The 19,344-nt window shown below is 42.2% G+C and overlaps 1 protein-coding gene across 1 annotated transcript in view; it reads right to left on the reverse strand.

Moving 5' to 3' along the window:
- Positions 1 to 8,044, reverse strand: part of cnih3 (cornichon family AMPA receptor auxiliary protein 3) — a 70,029-nt gene extending 61,985 nt beyond the window's left edge. Inside the window, exon 1 of the mRNA XM_062410757.1 lies at positions 7,794 to 8,044. Coding sequence (XP_062266741.1) covers positions 7,794 to 7,871 — 78 coding nt within the window. The 5' untranslated portion in view covers positions 7,872 to 8,044. The remainder of the gene's footprint in view (positions 1 to 7,793) is intronic.
- Positions 8,045 to 19,344: the final 11,300 nt, after the last annotated feature.

The raw sequence follows: 19,344 nt of genomic DNA on the forward strand, positions 1-19,344 counted from the left end.
CCACCTGTAGTCCCAGCATCCACCTGTAGGCTCCAACGGGGGGTTACAAGTATTTGCTCATCACTCCCATCATTCCTGTGTAATCATATGGGGGAGTGATTAAGTTGGAGCCTAGACGCCAAACACTAAATCTGTTGTAATAAATATATTACATGATCGAACGTGAGTTGTCTGACAGAACATACATTTCACAAATTAACAAGCCCAAACACATTTTAATTGATTTCTAGCTGATTTACATCAATATTCATTCTATAGTTTGTATCAACTATAAGCTATTATATACATTATCAATGATGCTTTATTTTACCCTGAAAACAACAGCTTCAGAATCATGGTATTTGTACACTTTATTGTAAAAGAGAGACACTCTCACTGCCACTCTGCAACAGCTTCGCTGCACATGTTACTTTGCTGAGCAGGTAGGATTACCCACAAAACTGAATGCTAGTCAGCGGCTTTAACCGCTAGAATCAGGCTGAGAAAACGAAACACTTAACTGCAGATCAGTTAAAAAGACATGGAAGTCCTATACATTAAGGAAACATTTAAAATATCATGATTTTAAACTGAGATTGGTGTATATGTTACAGCGTCAGCCCTTCTGGTTCCGGGGGCTATCATGAGGAATAAGTGCTGTTTGGCCCAGTTGCAGATGAATAGACCGCACAGTCCGAGCTCGGGTCATCGCTGAGCTAAATGGAATTATTTGCCACTGCATCGTCGCTCAGATTTAAAAACTGTTATTACTCATATTATTCAAGTTACTGCAAACCAGAAAGTTACCTCAGGGCCTCTACACTCCCGTTGGTCGGAGGTTCAGGGGAGGTTAGTCCATTTTCTCTTGGCTTGTTGCTCTATACATTTAAAATGTGCTTTCATATATTAGTGGCAATATCACCAATCTCTTAGCACCGCACGTGCCCATAACTCTGGTACTGTATATATATTGTTCCATTTTGTTTCCATATTGTTGTTTTATGTTGTTTTTATATTGTTGCTCTTATATTGTTGTTTCTATATTGTTGTTTTATGTGTATATGTTGTTTTTATATTGTTGTTTCTATATTGTTGTTTTATGTGTATATGTTGTTTTTATACTGCTGTTTTTATATTGTTGTTTTATGTTCAGTGCACCAATGAACGACACCAAGGCAATTTCCTGTATGTGCAATCATACTTGGCAACAAAAATAATTCTGATTCTGATTCTGATTCTGATTCTACACCTTCCACCCAGTAAATACCAAAACTGCTACAATATGATGGAAACCAAAGTGGGAGAGTAAATTACATCAGATTGACACCCTACCCTCTGCAACGCTGCCGGGACAGTCTCTACATCATAACTGCTATGGGGCTTTCCCATCTATCAGATGCCGGCGAAACGAGCGTCTGCCTCGCTCTCGACATTAATGACACTCGGAGCACATTAAGCGGCGTGGCTACATTGGAGCTGAATCACTCAAGCAGAGTTGAGCTGTTGAAGCGCTGAACCGTAGAGCTCGGGGGAGGTCGCAGTTCACCTTGTATGTTAATTAAAATGGCTTCAAAATTGCGTATGTGAGTACTCCCGTGGGTGATTGTGATCTTTTATTTTATGTGATGAACAGACTCATTCTGCCCATTGCTGCAACTGGTTGTTAAAGAAAATTCACTCTGGAAGTACAGTTCAGTGGCCAGGATTATATATCGTGATTAATGGTACCATCAATGGTTTAATGAATCCATCAACTTGATTTACCCAAAAGATGCTTCGTCACCAGTTTATCATGCAGTGGCTTTAAAGTGAAACTTCCACATCTAGGTTTGTGTGAAGTGTCTCGCTGTGAAAATTCAAAAAATCACTTGAGAACGCGGTGCATGGAGGCGGGGCTAAGAACACAGAATTGACCTATGAAACAGAGGCTTCTCTGCTCCAGAGTTTTCCCGATGAACAAGACTTCGGTCGTCCTGAGCCATTTGGACTGCTGTGTGAGACAATCAACTGTGCCAGCAGTTCAAATGGCTCCTGGCGACTGTGTGTGTGAGACAAAGACTGCCGGTGGACGTCACTGAATGATTCAAAATGTGGTGGTTTAGGGGTTTAGTTTCGGCATCGATTTGAGTGTGGGTCTCCAGATTCCCTCTCATGAGTGGTCTCTGGTGGATGGGAATTGCCCAACATGTAAACTTTTCAAATATATGTAAATGTCATGACACAGAGAAGTACTAAATGCCCTGAGCCATCCATCCATACAGGCTCAATATCAACACCATCATCCTAAACATGGACTCTTTCTAAGCATTTGCCTGGGCAAGGTCCAAGATGGTTTGAAACTCTAGGTTTGGTTGTGAACCAGGTTCAACAGATAAATGATTTCATCAAAGAACAGTCATAGAATTCAGTTAACAGCTCAAAAAACACCTTTGATTGTGCAGCTTCTCTTTAATGAGCTTCTAAAGTTCCACATTCTGTTCCATTCTTATAACCTGACCTGATCTTATTGAAGACGTCAACCCACAGTGAGTCGAGGTATGGCCAGAGAGGAGTGATTAACGACAGTAGACAGGGTTTCCCCCAGCACTATCTTGTTAAGGCGGCCGCCTTAACAAGACTACCCCCCCGCCTTGACTACCAATGTACTGAAAAAAATATTGGTGATTGGTCCGCTAACGCCAGCATTTCGGAATGGAAACTTCCTGTTCCATTCCCTACATCACAATAAACCAAAATCACAACTACGACTCTATAATTCGTGTGACAAGTGTGTTAAGCCAGCAGCGTTGTCCGGCTGACGGTGGCTGGTTAGAGCACTTACGGCATGTGTGTACGGTCACATACTGTTATAACGAACTTTCATAACGTGGCTAGCGGGCTAACCACCATGCTAACTGTGGTGGGAACAGCGCAAAAACCCGCTGACTTTAATCCCACGGCTCATGACACTCTTTCTCAAACACCGTCAGGTTAGAAGCAAACACTTTAGATCGATACTAACTAACGGTAGTAGTTAGTATCGGGTGTCCCTGCTGACTGTGTGTGGAAGCTGGGGGGAAGCTAGCTGCCTCCGTGTAGCTTCAAGCTGTTGCAGCTGTTGAATTAGCAACGCAGTTTGGAAACAAGACCGGGGAACCGCTGCGTTAAGACACGATAACATAAGCATTATGACCCGCTGGGTGTCACTTTATTCAGCAAAAACTGTCGCGTCATCAACATCCTTTTTCTGTTAGCTGCCATCGTTCACTGTGTGTGAGGAGCCGGTGTTCCAGTTTAACTGGCGGGCATGGCTTCTGGCGACATTCCAGATGTTGAGGCTGTTTTTCAGAGCCGGTGGCAGATTCGTCATTTTCACAAAGCGCCTGTGTGTGAAGTGCGGTGATCTACTGAAGGTCTTGCTGAAATAAAAATCCTACAAAAACCCTTCACGAGTTCATGTGTCTGTGTCAGCATCACGTTGAGACCGCAATATACATTTAAATGGTAAAAAAAAAAAAATAGTACAAAAACCTTGAACGGGATGCGAAACAACAAGCTGAAGCACTATAAGCTTCTAGCCTGATGACGATCTCACTACGCCACCGAGTCGCTGATATGTACATCGCGCTTTAGATAAATATCTTGTTCTTTGCTTTGTCAGCTGTATATCACCAGATGTGCTTTAAGGTAACGCCCATGTCATCTGGTGATAGTCCGAACACAGAATAAACGCTTTAAACGTAATACCAGGCTTTACAAATCTGACGCTCCTCTTCATAGGAGACACAGGGAGCATTGAAGAACACACACGCGTCACCAGCTCCACTCAAAGTGCTTTTGTTTGTCGCTGGTGATCATTACAGCGCGCACACACCAAACAACAGGTCCATGTAAACATCCCTCACGTCAACAAGGCGGAAGCTCGAGCGGTGTTTTCATGAGTTAAGTTGGTGAACGTGCTTCTAATGGACGTGTGGAGCTACACGTGTCCTCCTGTCGCTGCTGGTTAAAGTCAGCGGACGGGATTTTAAAAGATGTTCTCGTTATTGTCGATGATAAGGTTCTGTCATGAGAGAATGAAAACAACCCAACCGCTCATCACAGAACGGGTGTGTTGGTTTTTCGTAGTTTCTGTAATGCAAGTGTTGTTTATCTGTGTGAAATCAACAGATGATCTGTCCGAAGTGTGTTGTCAACATGACACATGTGTGACGAGGCAAATATGGAAAAATAAATGTGAAAAAATCCCACCACGGGAATCGATCTGCTGTGGTCCACATAAAAATTAACGTTGGGACAACGGCACTACGCACTGCACCACTGAACAGAGTTGTAAACAGGGTCACCTCTATGTTGACTTGACTGTGAAGCCTGTGCACATCTTAACATGAGTTATTGTTTCAGGGAACACGCCCAGGTTAACTTGTGACAGTCAAAATGTAACCGTAAACTCAGAGTTATCGGTCACACGTCACACATTTGGACACCGCTGCGCCCGTGTGCTTACCACACGCATCATCTGTTGATTTCACACAGATAAACAACACTTGCATTACAGAAACTACGAAAAACCAACACACCCGTTCTGTGATGAGCGGTTGGGTTGTTTTCATTCTCTCATGAAGAACCTTATCATCGACAATAACGAGAACATCTTTTAAAATCCCGTCCGCTGACTTTAACCAGCAGCGACAGGAGGACACGTGAAGCTTCACTCGTCCATTAGAAGCACGTTCACCAACTTAACTCATGAAAACACCGCTCGAGCTTCCGCCTTGTTGACGTGAGGGATGTTTACATGGACCTGTTGTTTGGTGTGTGCGCGCTGTAATGATCACCAGCGACAAACAAAAGCACTTTGAGTGGAGCTGGTGACGCGTGTGTGTTCTTCAATGCTCCCTGTGTCTCCTATGAAGAGGAGCGTCAGATTTGTAAAGCCTGGTATTACGTTTAAAGCGTTTATTCTGTGTTCGGACTATCACCAGATGACATGGGCGTTACCTTAAAGCACATCTGGTGCTATACAGCTGACAAAGCAAAGAACAAGATATTTATCTAAAGCGCGATGTACATATCAGCGACTCGGTGGCGTAGTGAGATCGTCATCAGGCTAGAAGCTTATAGTGCTTCAGCTTGTTGTTTCGCATCCCGTTCAAGGTTTTTGTACTATTTTTTTTTTTTTACCATTTAAATGTATATTGCGGTCTCAACGTGATGCTGACACAGACACATGAACTCGTGAAGGGTTTTTGTAGGATTTTTATTTCAGCAAGACCTTCAGTAGATCACCGCACTTCACACACAGGCGCTTTGTGAAAATGACGAATCTGCCACCGGCTCTGAAAAACAGCCTCAACATCTGGAATGTCGCCAGAAGCCATGCCCGCCAGTTAAACTGGAACACCGGGAGGACGTAAATAAACCAGCGTGGACTTCTTCTATATACCTCATGAGGTAGGCTTCTCTAAGCTCGACTTCAGTTGCGCCATCTACTGTTCTGGCGGTGAATTGTTTTCACAACAAAAAGGCTCGTAGAACTATAAATCAAAAAGGGTCCGTCCGCTCCGTCCGTCCGTCAGTCCGCAACGGACTCGGAGTAGCATACATTGGCCTTAAGCTGCGTAAATGTCTAGTAATATCTCGATTTTAATTGGTCCATGAATGATATGTAACGTAAAGGCTTATGTGGCATACCATTTACGTAAAAAAGGCACAAAGAATGATGCTTATTTGCGTACATGTTAAATCATACAGAATCAGGTGCGCATGCGCGAAAACTTTTTTTTTCTTGCCGTCCACAATGAATAGGCGGTTAATTTGAACGGAATCCGACATCACAAACTGTCATCTTCAGAGGCAGCTTGATTTTTCTTAAAAACCGGCTTAAACCCTATTTTGTAGTGTCTGCATGTTTTCCACAACATTTGTACCTACTGTTGTTTATTTATATTGAAATAAACAGTTGTTTATTTCATTCATGCGTACTGGCATCTTTGAGCAAAATACCCCCAAAAATTTTCGCAGCGCCGCTACGCGCCGCGCCAACAGCACCGCCACCTGCTTACCACCTTGACTGACAGATTTACTGGGGGAAACACTGGTAGATATTCTAAAGATAGCCAATACACACTCTCCGTTTTTTCTCTTCACGTTTGTTTTAAGGGCACAGCTTGATTTGCAAATGTGGGGAGTGGAAGAGGAAGAGTCAGTTATGTTCAGTGTGAGCTAATGAAAGATTTATCAGCACCTGAAAATAAGTACAAGACGCAGACATATGAGCTAATTTACCAGGCAGCGAGTGCTTTGATTGATTATGGTCAATTAATGACAGAAGTCTATCTATGTATAGTCATTTGTCTTCTGGGACTCCGGCACTCGTGCTACCTGCTGATAGGACCGGTGATACGTCTGAGTCAGAGCACTTGGTTACTCACTTTATTCCCATTGGCGTTTGTAGGGCTAAAGCGGCCGTATAGAAAAAAAAACATATAGCCTCTGTCTCTGTATACATCTCGTTTATTTATAGGTTGGTTTTACCCGAGTAGTGTTGACTCAGCACCCTTGCTTGTTTTAGCAATGCACTGCTGCTCAAGGCGTAAAACTAACCTGGCCACCTGCCAAAAGCGACTGATAAAAGTGTAGCAGTTCCAGCCCCAAAAACATTCCCCAGCTTTTGGCAGGTGGATGGTGTTAATGTGCAGCCTTGGCCCTGCCGCTCGGTTCCTACAGCTCCACATATACCTAATTATGCTTACTCGCAGTATGGAGCCCTGGCTTACTGTTGCTGCATGTCTGTATGTCACCGGGAAAGAGAATCAGTGGAGGAGGCTCCTCCACTGTTTTGCCGTGTTAAGCAGAATGCAAGATAAAGCCTGGTGCGATGTGGATTATTGCTGAAGCTACAGGATATTGTCTTCCTTTGTGATCCTCCCACCCGTGCCGATTCTAAACCGTAGACAGCACTTGAAGGGAGCGCTTGTGGCTTCTGGCCCTGTGTTATGAATCAGGACAGATGGAGATGTTTTTCTTTGTCAGTCACTAGCATCTCACAGGGTCTTCCTTTTCTAATAACCACTCATTTTGTTTGCGCTATAATTACTGTCTGCCGTGTCACTGTCCTGCATTCTGCTCTGTGCAACAGAGACAGGGCCAGTGTCTCATAGAAAGGCGGACCGGCTAGTATCTGTAATTGCCAGAGGATCAGTCATCACAAGTGCATCAGGTCGGTTGCTGTTTCAATACAGAAGGCAGCCCTGGGGCAATAGGCTGGAAGACCTGACCCAAATCTGTCTTTATGTAAGGCCCTTCATGATGGAGATGTTGCTCAGGGAGCAAATAATGAGATTATTCAAATATCATAATGCAGTCTTTCAGACAGGCACTGGTGTATAGCTGAGCTGAGGCTTGATTAAAGGCAGAGGGATAAGAGGGAGATGAGAGAGCGGAGATAAGGCTCGACAAGATTTCCTAATTGATCTGCAAGCTAGGGGCTTTAATTGATCTCAGATGCTGTGTAAGGCTGCAGGCATCTTTGGATATCGAACTGGGTCAGTACAAATGTGGGAAGTGAGCCAATGAGAGGAAATGGTGAATCAAATGACGGGTGCATGCACAGTATTGAGGATTGGAGCCTTCTCCGTGAAGACACAGGTGCACACCTGTCCTGTCTGCACAAAAAAAAAGAAGAATCATCGTGCATGCACTGTGCACGAGCCTCGAAACTGAAGAGAATCGATGCACAGGGATGTGTGCACAAATATCACACCTGCGCATCCAATATGCACACACATCCCCGATGATGAGACAACAGGATATACCGCAGCTAAGGTACTTACGTGCCATATTGCAAAGAAGATCAGGGACACGCAGAGGACCAGAGACAGCATGTAGCAGAAGGCAGCAAAAGTGAACATTATTGAAAAGGGAAACGATGGAGGATTCCCCAAAGGAGCACGATCCCACTGACAAACATCCAAAAAGAAAAGATGGAGCGAAGCGGGGCCAGGGAGAAAGTTCTCACGGTGCCATGAAGAGCCGAGGCGGTGCCGGCACCATGACTTCGCCCTTCGCAATGTTTGCAACAAATTGTTGCAGGAACCCTCCCCAGATGATGCAGGTGTTGGTGAGCCGCGCGTCGTCCTCCAAACAGCAGCGGCAGCAGCGATGTGAGCGAAGTCCAAGCTGCTCTCAGATCAGTGCGCTCCGCATGATCCAGCGTCCAGAGCGTCGGAGAGATGATCATGTGAAGCCGTTTCCTCAAGGAACCGATGGGACGAGGCTGCTGCGCAAAAGCACCCGAGAGAGGAGGATTCCCGGCTGATCCATTCACAATCCTGTGTGTGTGCGTGGTGCTGCTGAAATACAGAGAGAGGGGGCAGCTCCTCACTTCGTGCACAAGGCGTTGATATAAACCCAGATCTCTCTCTCTCTCTCTCTCTCTCTCTCTCTCTCTGTGTGTGTCTCTCTGACAAACCTATCAGTAGCAGTAAAGGGATGGAAGCGCGTGAACAGGTGGATCTAAAAGCGCTGCGCCCGGTGCGTGCACGTGTGTGTATGTGGGTGGTGCTCCGGATATAACTCATGTTGTAGGGTCTTGTCTTCCTGATGATGTAAATCATTACATTTTAAGGTCAAAATATGTTTTTAATGTGAGGTTAGCTTAATTTTGAGATTAGGTTATGGTTAGGATGATGTCAGGTTTAGGTTAGCGTTAGTGAGAGTTTCCAAAAAAAACAATGGAAATCAATGGAAATCGATTGAAAGTCATCTGAAGTTAAGCAGACACGACTGTGTGTGTGTGTGTGTGTGTGTGTGTGTGTGTGTGTGTGTGTGTGTGTGTGTGAGTGAGGGAAATCAATGCCACCATTCCAAACTGGGAGCATGAGGCACATTTACACTGTGGAGATGTCGCCACCTTCTGGCGCTTTTGTAGATCGCCTGCAGTGACATTGGCATCAGTACGAAAATTCCAAACATCACAGTGGGTTAATGGTGCTGTGACACTGTTAAATGGCTACTTATTGATATGACCGAAGTAACAGCCTATGATGTTGGTTTATAATCATCTTCACTGAATGTGTGTGTGTTCTTGATGTAACCTACACCTCTGACACCGTACACCACAGTGAACCACAGTTAACACCTGCATTATCTTGCATGCAGTGTTCTGTGAAGGGGGTGTGAGGAAATGACATAGATTCCTGCCTCCACAGTAGTGGTGAGCTTTAACCACATTTATAACCATCAGAGGTGGGAAGTTATAAAGTACAAATGCTTTTTTACTGTACTTAAGTCGATTTTTCACGTATCTGTACTCTACCTGAGTAGTTATTTTGCTGATAAATTTTTTCCTTTACTCCCTACATTTGAACACAATTATTTGTACTTTCTACCAATAACGGTCATAACGTAGCACAGCAGCAAAACAAGCTTTAACTCCTGTTTGTATTATTTTGTGATGTAATGTAAATTAAAATCTTTGAACTATATTAATGTGACACAAGTCTAAGTTTGCCTTGCACAAATAGACGGTACAGTGCATTGTAGAGCCTGTACTTTACTTAAACTTAACTTATACTTTAACTTGAATAAAGAGGTTGAATTAATACATTAACAACACCTCTGATAACCACTGCATTGTGTCAGGTTGCAGATATCATTGAATAGCAGTTATAAATGTTATCTAATACTGCGACTTCTGAACACGTGTGCCGTCAAGCGCACAAAGCGCACAGGAGACTAATGGAGATCACTAAAGAAAATAAACTATGTTCACCGCCATTTCCAAATGAAGTCCCTGGGCAGAGTTTAGGATACCACTGATTGTTCTGATCAGTTTGTGAAGGTGTGAACTGATCTGTCCTTTCACTGTTATCATAAATACTGCGGTGATCATGCGTAAATGCTGCGTATTGGATGCAGTGGCTCTCAGAGGACAACGCCAGATGACCAAGTGTTCAGCGACCATGAAGAATTTTTATGATTTCCATGATGATGCTCATCGGACGACTTCCCTGGAGCTGTGCTCTGTGCGCTGAATTGGTTTGTCGAGGTAGTATAAATCTGATTATTCTTTGGTTTATGTTGTTTTAGGCTTTTGTGCACACACAAATTTTACTATGACTACTATGTGCTGTTATAGTACTTATACATGAGTATTGCATTGTAGTGGTAGTGTAAGTCTGTTTGCGTCCTCAGCTTTAATGCCTGCCCCCCAGCACAGCCAAACATAGAACATGGAACAACTGACTGATTCAACATTTGAAGCAGTTAATTGTACACACTAAAGAACCTACGCCTCATGAGCTCAGGTCCTCCTTGTAGACAGCCTCGACGTTGGTCTACCTCTCCAGCTTGTTAATAATAATAATAATAATAATAATAATAATAATAATAATAATAATAATAATATTACATTACATTACATTACATTTCATTTAGCTGACGCTTTTATCCAAAGCGACTTACAATAAGTGCATTCAAACTCGAGGGTACATACCAAGGACGACAAGAATCAAGAAAATACAATTTCTTCAAATAAAGCAAAACTACAAAGTGCTATAAGTAAGTGCCATTTAAGTGCTACTAAAGTGTTAGTTTCAAAAAGTTGTTAGTTTTTTTTTTTTTTTTTTTTAATAATAATAATAATGACAATAAATATCATTTGTATAGAGCTTTTCAAGAAACCTAGAGACACTTTAAATAGTTTAAAGTAAATATACACTGTAGATAAAAAACATACCATCATTAAACATTGAAAGCAGATCTGAAGAGGTGAGTTTTAAATAAGGATTTGAAGGTGGAGGGTTCAGTTTATTCTATGATGGGTTGGGGGAGAGAGTTCAGGTGGGATGGGGCAGCTAGAGAAGGCTCTGTTACCCCAGGTCCGATATTTGGTCCTGTGTGGAAGGGGGAGGATGTTGGTATCAGAAGCTGAGGGGCCAGGAGCCATTGGAGGACAGGGGTGATGAGGTCACAGGAGAGCGGGGAGAGGGGGGGGGGGGGCAGAGTTGTGGATGGACTGAGGTTTATTGAGTACATGGAAAGATGTAACACAAATGAGGTGGATTCATCAGGGATTCAGCGGCAGAGAAGGGGAGAGTAGAGATGAACTTCGGTTACCTGGTTTTCTGACTGTTATCCATTTATCTCTGAGTCCTTTCTGCAGACTGGAGAAGTTGGTGGCGCCCACAACCCCAAGTCACAGAACAATGTCGTCAGAACATCTCTGTAAATGCAGACTAGGAGTTTTTCAATGTTGGTTAATAGAAATAGAACTAGTAATAGTGGCCCAGTGGTTAGATAGAATAACACAAAATGACAAGAAGAAGAATCAATGATTTAAATAATAAAAAGATAATAAAAAGAGGCATTAAAACAGCAGTGGCAGCAAACAGAGGCCTCGAGAATAAGAGCATGAAAGGTGCTATTCTGGCTGCATCACCAGTAAACAGCCTTTAATAGCGGCCCAATCGTATGGTGTACAGATTGTACAGTCCTCTGAGCCAGACGTGAGAATTCAGCTTACACAGGCTAAACAAAGCTGACTTGGCTTGAGTGCTCACCGAATTGCTCGCTGCGACTGTAGATGGCAAACCAGCTTAAAACGTTTGTCTCCCTGTGTGTATTTCTGGCAGGTGGATGTCACCCTGTCAAAGCTGAGGATCATTTTGAAGGTTTTAAAGGTTGGCTTGTCGCCTAGCAACAGCTTGTCTGTGACAGCCGATTGGGGTTCAGGTAGATCATAATAATAATAACTTTATTTATCAAGCACTTATATAAACAAGGTTAATGAGTGCATCACAAAAAGTACATGGTAAAAATAACGCTGCGTGCAGCTAAAGATAAATCTGACTGGCTACAGGCTTGTATGGCAGTAAAGCTGGGCTCTGTAGATCAGACATCATTACCTCTATGCCCTCTTAAACTAAACACCTACTGTCATAGGCATCTGAGTCAAAAGCTGTCCTATTTAAGAAATTACATAATATTTAGTTGTAAGTAAAGGTATGGAGAAAAAAAAAAATGTTTAGACAACACAGTAGCACCAGACTTACAAATTAAACAAAAATGCTTTCCTTTAAAAATAACTTTTGAGCAGTGACTAAAGGATAGGTAGTGAGTTGGCGAGCCTACAATAACAGATTATTGGATGATTTGAAGAGCACATACATCCACTAGGGCGGACCCCCTACCAACCATGTTAAAGCGATAGTTCACCGGAAACTGAAAATTCACACAAAGTTTACTCACCGGCTTATTGTGAGAATATAATGGGTGAATTTTGAAATGGAGGGGCAGCTGAAGTGTTTGAGTCCGCAAATCACTTTTGGAGTCCTAGGGGTAAGCAGTGTTTTAGCCAAAGTGACACCTTCTTCAGACGTAATAAAACAACAAAAGAAAAACATGCATCCACACTGCTTGTGTGGTGTCGTCCAACTGATCCCAGCACCAGCATTAACATTCGACTCGAAACAAGGTAATTTTGTGTGTGCAATGTTCTGTTTGTGCGAGGGAACGTGAACCTGCATCAGAATAGACTATCCATCGGCATAGTGGTGAGTAGATAATGAGTGAATTTTCATTTTCCGGTGAACTATCCCCCCAAAAAATATGGTGTCCACCTGTCCAAAATTTCTTCCCTCCTCAAAATGTAATGCAAATCTGTCCAGTAGTTTCCAAATAGTCCTACTGACATAAAACATAGTAATGGCAGTGCAAACAAAACCTGAATAATTAGGAACTGCAACTTTTCGGCAAAATATCACCCATCCATTATATTTATCGCTGATCCTGTTAGGATCTTGGGGACTGGAGCCACTCCCAGCTGACTGTTGGCGTGATGAAGGGTTCACTAGGGACAAACATTCACCCTCCCATTCACAATTTAATTTAATTTAATTTAATTAAGTGTCCAAACAACCTAACCCAAGTCTTTATGTCTTTGGACTGTGGGAGGAAGCAGGATAATCCAGTGAAAACCCACCAGGAGATGTAAACTCCAGGCTAAACACTGAACGCTTAGACCTCACTCAGTGTATTTCATGAAAATATGTTCATCCTATGGTCAAACTTGTTTCTTTTGATAATGAGCTGAACTTTGTAAAAGCTCAATAACAAAAGGACATTTTGCACTTTGGACACACTTTGGACATTATGCAACACTTAAGCTTCTGGTTTGATTTATGAGCGTGTTGACTTGAGGGGTTATTTAGGTTGTTGAGTCTGCTATCACTGGAAGGTTCAATTTAAAACCCTTTATTCACACCAGGTCTAATGACTTCAATTCAAGACATGATTTATTACTGAGATTAATCCACTGGGACAAACAGTGAAAAAAGATTCTAACAAGCAAAAGGCCATTTTAAAGCTCATTGCATCATTTATGTGTTCTCATTTTCTCCACAGCACGCAAAGTGCTCAGTAACAGTAAAAAATGCCTTAAATCGACACTTTATTCCTCTTAGAGTGTCCATGTGAGAGTTTTGTGATCAGACATAGTGGCCGTCACTCAGCCCTCCTGCGATGTTACAGAGAAGTGCTCCCACACACACAAACACACAGACACACACAAACAAACACACACACACACACACACACACACACACACACACACACGTTGACTTACATAACATTCAGAAATACTCACTCTAACTGTAACCCTAAATACTACATCTCTAGCTTGTGTGTTACGCTTGACCAATGCAATGTCAGTGAGAGACAGACAGGTATAGACAGACTGACTGACGAGTCTGCCTGGCAACTAGTGATGCATTCGATTTAAGTTCAGTCATGTTCCCCATTATTTGAGCATTTCTGACACAAGCAGCGTTGCCAGATAGGAAATGTTCAAGTATCGTACCAGAAGCTTAAGATGATTGTATTTTGAGATGGTACGCAACCAGAGTAGGGATTTCCAATCTGTGTTGAGGTTGCGATGCCATTTAGTTTACAGAGAAAAACCTTTTCAAGGCACAAGGCACTTATTTTGAAACATGAGACAGGCCGGACTTGTTTTAAGCTCGCAAGTCACGGTGTCAAGGGTTAGTCACATGCATGATTTGCAGGAAAGACGTCATGTGACAAGAGATGCTGAAACACAGACGTGATTCATGTTTTACACTCCAGATTACAACTGATAATACTAAGTGACACAAAATGATAGAATAATCGTACATCATGCATTACTGTTCATGCATCGTACAGAGGGCAAAGTTATCGTTCATCTTTCAACACTGGACACGAGAGTTAAATTTAATACATTCAAAACTCTTGAGGGTGTATCCAAGGTAACGTGCAAGTTCTCTTGACAGAGTACATCATGTTCTAGAGATAAAGTAAAGTGGGCGGTAGTTTTATCTTTCCCACTTATAACTTGCTATTTTAATTATTATGAAGGAATTTGGCAGACATTATCTTTAAGTAATCCCCGAGGATGCTGCCACACAGCTATTCAATCCTTTGGTATGGAGATGGTTGTAGCCAGAGGAGCATCATCATGCCTTGACCTCCAGTGCCACCATGAGGTAGAGAATTGTGAGATTTCAAAATTGGCAGGATAGTCAAAACAAAAAGGTAGACATTCACATTCTCTTGAGGAGGAAATGTATGTTAACTTTATTTGACGTAAAACTTTTCTTCATTAGGTCAAATGTATCATAAATCCAAGGCCGTGAGTCATGATCAAATACCTGTAAAATCCCATGTGCTGTGCTGGTTAGCCAATGTTAGCATGGAAACATGTGAGATGTAGCACTTCAGTAGCACTTCAGTAGAAGTTCAGACGTGTCAGGTGACATTCATGTCACATATGTCACATACATTACATCTGGTTTAATATGAACTGTATGTGACTGTCACCTGACACGTCTGAACTCTTAGTTGTTGGCTAGTTCTGCATGTTTCACTGAAAATTCTTAGGTTCTTGCAGAATATCCCTCAACTGAAAGTTTGTTCAGTTGATTCTAATGATGTTCACTTTAAGATAACTTTCCTGTGTTGTGCCTACACCTCCAAAGTGTTTATAAGCAGTGGACTATCAGTATCAGCTGCTGTGGGGATACATTTTTAGCAATAAGTGTTGTCCTCTTTTGTGAAGGCAGAAATTGGCATAGCCTTTAATTTCTTGTTCAGAGAGGGGCCAAGGCCATAACGTGCTCATTTCCCAGTAGGCAATTTAAATGGTGTTGCATAGCAACCCATAATCCATTTTTTAATCAAGATACTTTTTCTTTCTTGTTTTTTAATCATTACTTGCTGTTTAACATGTATTTAGTTTTTGTAATATTCACACCTGACAGTTCTTCAGTCAAACTGATGGTCACAGATCATCGTTACAGAAAATAGTTTTTTAGACATTTGCAGTCTGTTAACAGATTTTTTTTAACACTAAATTCAGAAAGAACAGATTTATTTTGTATGTACATTAATTATGCAATATTGTTTTGGCCACTGGGAGGCAGTATAATTGGCTGTGAACATACAGTATAATTGACATATCGTCAACATTTTAGTTTATCAGAAAAACTTTGTTTACAAAAGTTGTTTATTTAAACATCCTGCAGTTATGAAGCACTACTAGCATTCATCACTCTGAGTGCTGGCATAGCTGCATAGGCAACATTACCCCTGTCTGTGGGACACAAAATTACTCAACATCACATGGACAGACTTTTACCAAACTATATTATTTGGGAGTTATCTCCATATGATTACGTTTTGGAGTCGATCAGTCAAAGGTGAAAGTCAAAGTCTACAAATTGCTAGTCTCTCGATGTAGTTTTTCTTTACGATAGAACAAATAATAATCATCTACTTTTCTTGGTAATTTCTTACTAATGGTATTATTATTAAAATTATTATAAAAATGTGTGTTGTTGTTTTAATTATTAACAGTGTATAAATGTTATTATTATTATTATTATTGTTATTGGGCTGATGCTTTGTGACAGTCTAGTGGCAACCTAAAAAGCAGATCATGCTCCTGTCTTCACTGTCAGAAGAGGAACTGGAGAGGTTTGTCCAGTAGGGGGTGTAATTCTTTAATTTGTATCAGTGCGTGGAGCCAACAATACAGTTACATTTTACACGAGACATTGTTTTGTATAAGCAGCTTTTTCGAAAACTGCCGTTTTCCTGACACTCATCGGAATGGTTTGTTGTTATTCGACTGCCTTACCTGTGTGCCGAGCCTGGACTGGGTCTCCCTCGACTTCTGCTACTGCCCAACCCTTATTGGAATTTTGTTGTTACTGGACTGTCACTCCTTGTACAATAATCTTCCAGTAAAAGTGATTCATTATCATCTCTGTCTCCGAGTCGACCATTTGAATCCCACACCTCTCAGTACATTACAAATCCGCCCTCCAAACGCCCACTTTCAAACATAAATGGTCAATGCAAAGCACGGGATGAATGCAGAAGCATATGAATTAACCTGCTGATCGATGGTTTTGTAGGGTATGTCATAAGAAAAACAAGAAACGCAATTACACTGACACGGAAATAGAGGTGCTTGTGAGTGAGGTGGAGATGCGGAAGAACATTTTTTTTTGGAATACACAGCACCGGGGTCACTAATAGGCGAAAATGCACAGAGTGGCACAGTGTAACTTCTGCTGTTAATGAAGCAAGTTCCACGGAGTGGCAGAAATTTAAAAAAAGTGGTCCGATTTTAAAGTGGAGACAAAGCAGAGAATTACTTCACACGGCCTGAGCGTGACTGCTACTGGTGGGAGGCACACCCAAGCTTAGCCCGGTCGAGCTAAGGATGCAGTCAAGGCACCGCAATCGGCACTTCAGGAGTCCGATGCCACGCTCCACAACTGAACGCGTTTGCGTATCTGCAGGTGACGTCACTAGTTGCTGATGAAGGCCTGGTGTGCTGGAGTTGGGGCCTTGATTGACCAGCTGCCTTTAAAAGCTCCACTCCTGCTTAGGGATGGGTAACGCTTTTTTTTCCGATACCGGTGCTTAACCGATACTTTTAAAACAATACCGGTGCCTAAAACTGTGCCTGAACCGATACTTAGAAAGAAAAAAACACAAAATGACGCTTGACGACATTTAAGAAAAAGCTTTTTTTATTGGCAAATATATGAACTGTTTAAAGTAGATTATAAATATAAATAAATATAAAACACTTTTTAACTTAAAACTATGAATAATAAATGAATTGTTAACAAATGTTTACACTATACTCTAATAAATACAAATAAATACAAAACACACACACTCTGACTCGTGACTTTGACCTCAGTGCCTGAGACAATTGAAGAATGATAGTCGCTTTCCATCACTCGGTGACCCCTTTTTCTCCCCGGCTGGGGGTGTCGCAGGAATGCTTCGGCCCGCCTTCGTCCCCCCAAAATGCAGAGGCTTTTGTGAAACCTTTCTCGGCATGGTCTTTGTTCTTCCCTTCCCCAGCCTGTCAGAGCCGACACAGAGCTGGTCGCTGCGCACCGCCACGGAGGAAATGCGCCCGGCGCAGATTTCGGTGCTTTATTTCGGTGCCTTAGCCAATTGAGGACTGAGGTCATCGTTCCTCCCGCCTCATCACACTTCCACTCCTTCCTTCACGGGAAGGGGCGCCTCCCGTCAGACCCCGGCATGAGTCGGGCGCGGCTGCAGGTGGCGAGTGGATAGTGCCAGGATTCCCTGGAGAAGGATAACAACGTGTGAAATGAACGTGTGGAGAAGCTACGCCGCCGCCGTGTGGAGAGGATATGCACGCCGTCGCCGTTGGGACTGGGGTTCGATTCCCAGTCTATATATTTATAATTTTTTTCTTCATTATTTTCTGGTATTAATATATCCAATGACTTGTTGATGAATAAGTTGATGACATTTTATAAAAAACGTTAGTTACTATAGCAACATATGCTCTGAATCAAACCTGGTCGGACCAGGTTTTGGGCAGCTTAAGTTTGGAACATAACCCGGTTTTGGGGATTTAAAGCTGCGTTCACCGCAGATTCCATGTGTTCACAATGGCATTCCCTTTTGATGAGAGCCCTGTTGATACCGGAGCGCCAATTATTCGTGCAATCCACCGGGAGAGATTTATAAGACCACGGCTATATCCGGATGACTTTTTGCTGGAGAGATACAGATTCTCACGCAAATCTTTAATATATTTAAATAGCCTTCTCCACAGTAGCGTGCATTGAATACATTAACGCCTCGACATGTTTCGATTGGTAGTGATTTTCACCTCTTGATATTGATTTATTTTCATTTTGAAAGAAACTACACATCTCTCGCACATCTCAATGTCATCTCTCGTTCGGTTGTTTAGAACTGAAAATCCGGTTCCCAGGACAACATGACATTTTCACTTTCAAGCGGCCCGTTTCCCCATTTCGATCAGGGTTTCCATGATCCATAAATCACTTCTTTATAGGTTTGGCGTGGACGCGCACAACCCTGTGTTAACCAACCCTGTGTTGATTGAACTAATGCATAACCGGTGCCGTGGAACCGACAGCTCTGGTTTAGTTGGCACAGGCTCACTCTACCTAGAGTTCAGCGTTAACTCTGTTTGTTAAACGTCCGTTCGTGGAATACCCCCCAGGCCTATGACATTTTCTGTTTTCTATCTAGGCTATATTATTCACTTTCTTTTTCAAAAGTTGTAGTTAATGTATAGATCAATGTAGCAATGTAAATGATCACAATGGAATTTCTTTGATGAAATTGAAAACATTTGTGAATTAACAACCGCATTTATCTGTGTTTCAAAGTAAATTTTAAGCATCCATCATTCAACAGAATCTGTGCTTTGACAGCAGATAATCAACCATACAAATTTTGAATTTGAGAAGGCAAGAAAGAAGAAAAACATTATTGGGCAGATAGAAGACTTTTAGTCACTAGTTGTAAGCCAACATGTATTATTTTGGCAGACGGCCAAACAAAAGCTTTGATTGTAGTCATCCAATATGGGTCTGGCAAAGCATAAAAACGTGGAACTGGAACATTGTTTATTTAAAGATGCAGAACATGCAAAACAACATATTTAAAGATGCAAAACATGCAAAAAAAAAAGTTTAAATACCAGCAAAAAATTAGGCATAACCAAAACAGGGGGACTGGATGATTCCTGATATCATTGAATCAGAGAATGATTCAAATGTGTTGTGTAGCGGCAACTTTAGAATCATAGCACAGGTGTTTGCTTCCGGGAAGACCGTGACAGTGTGCAAAAAGTGTATAGTTGGCTCTCCTGGGAATCCCAGGGGAGGAACTCTGTCTGCCCAAGTGATGAACATGAGGAGCTGGTTCAGCGTCACTCTGTTCTCCGTGTCCTCCACCACCAAAACAGCATCTCCACCTGCAATGTAAAAGATAGGAATTCAGTCAATATAATGACTCAAGGCAAATGTTTTT

The sequence above is a fragment of the Platichthys flesus genome, chromosome 18, assembly GCF_949316205.1.
Source record: "Platichthys flesus chromosome 18, fPlaFle2.1, whole genome shotgun sequence".
NCBI lineage: Eukaryota > Metazoa > Chordata > Actinopteri > Pleuronectiformes > Pleuronectidae > Platichthys > Platichthys flesus.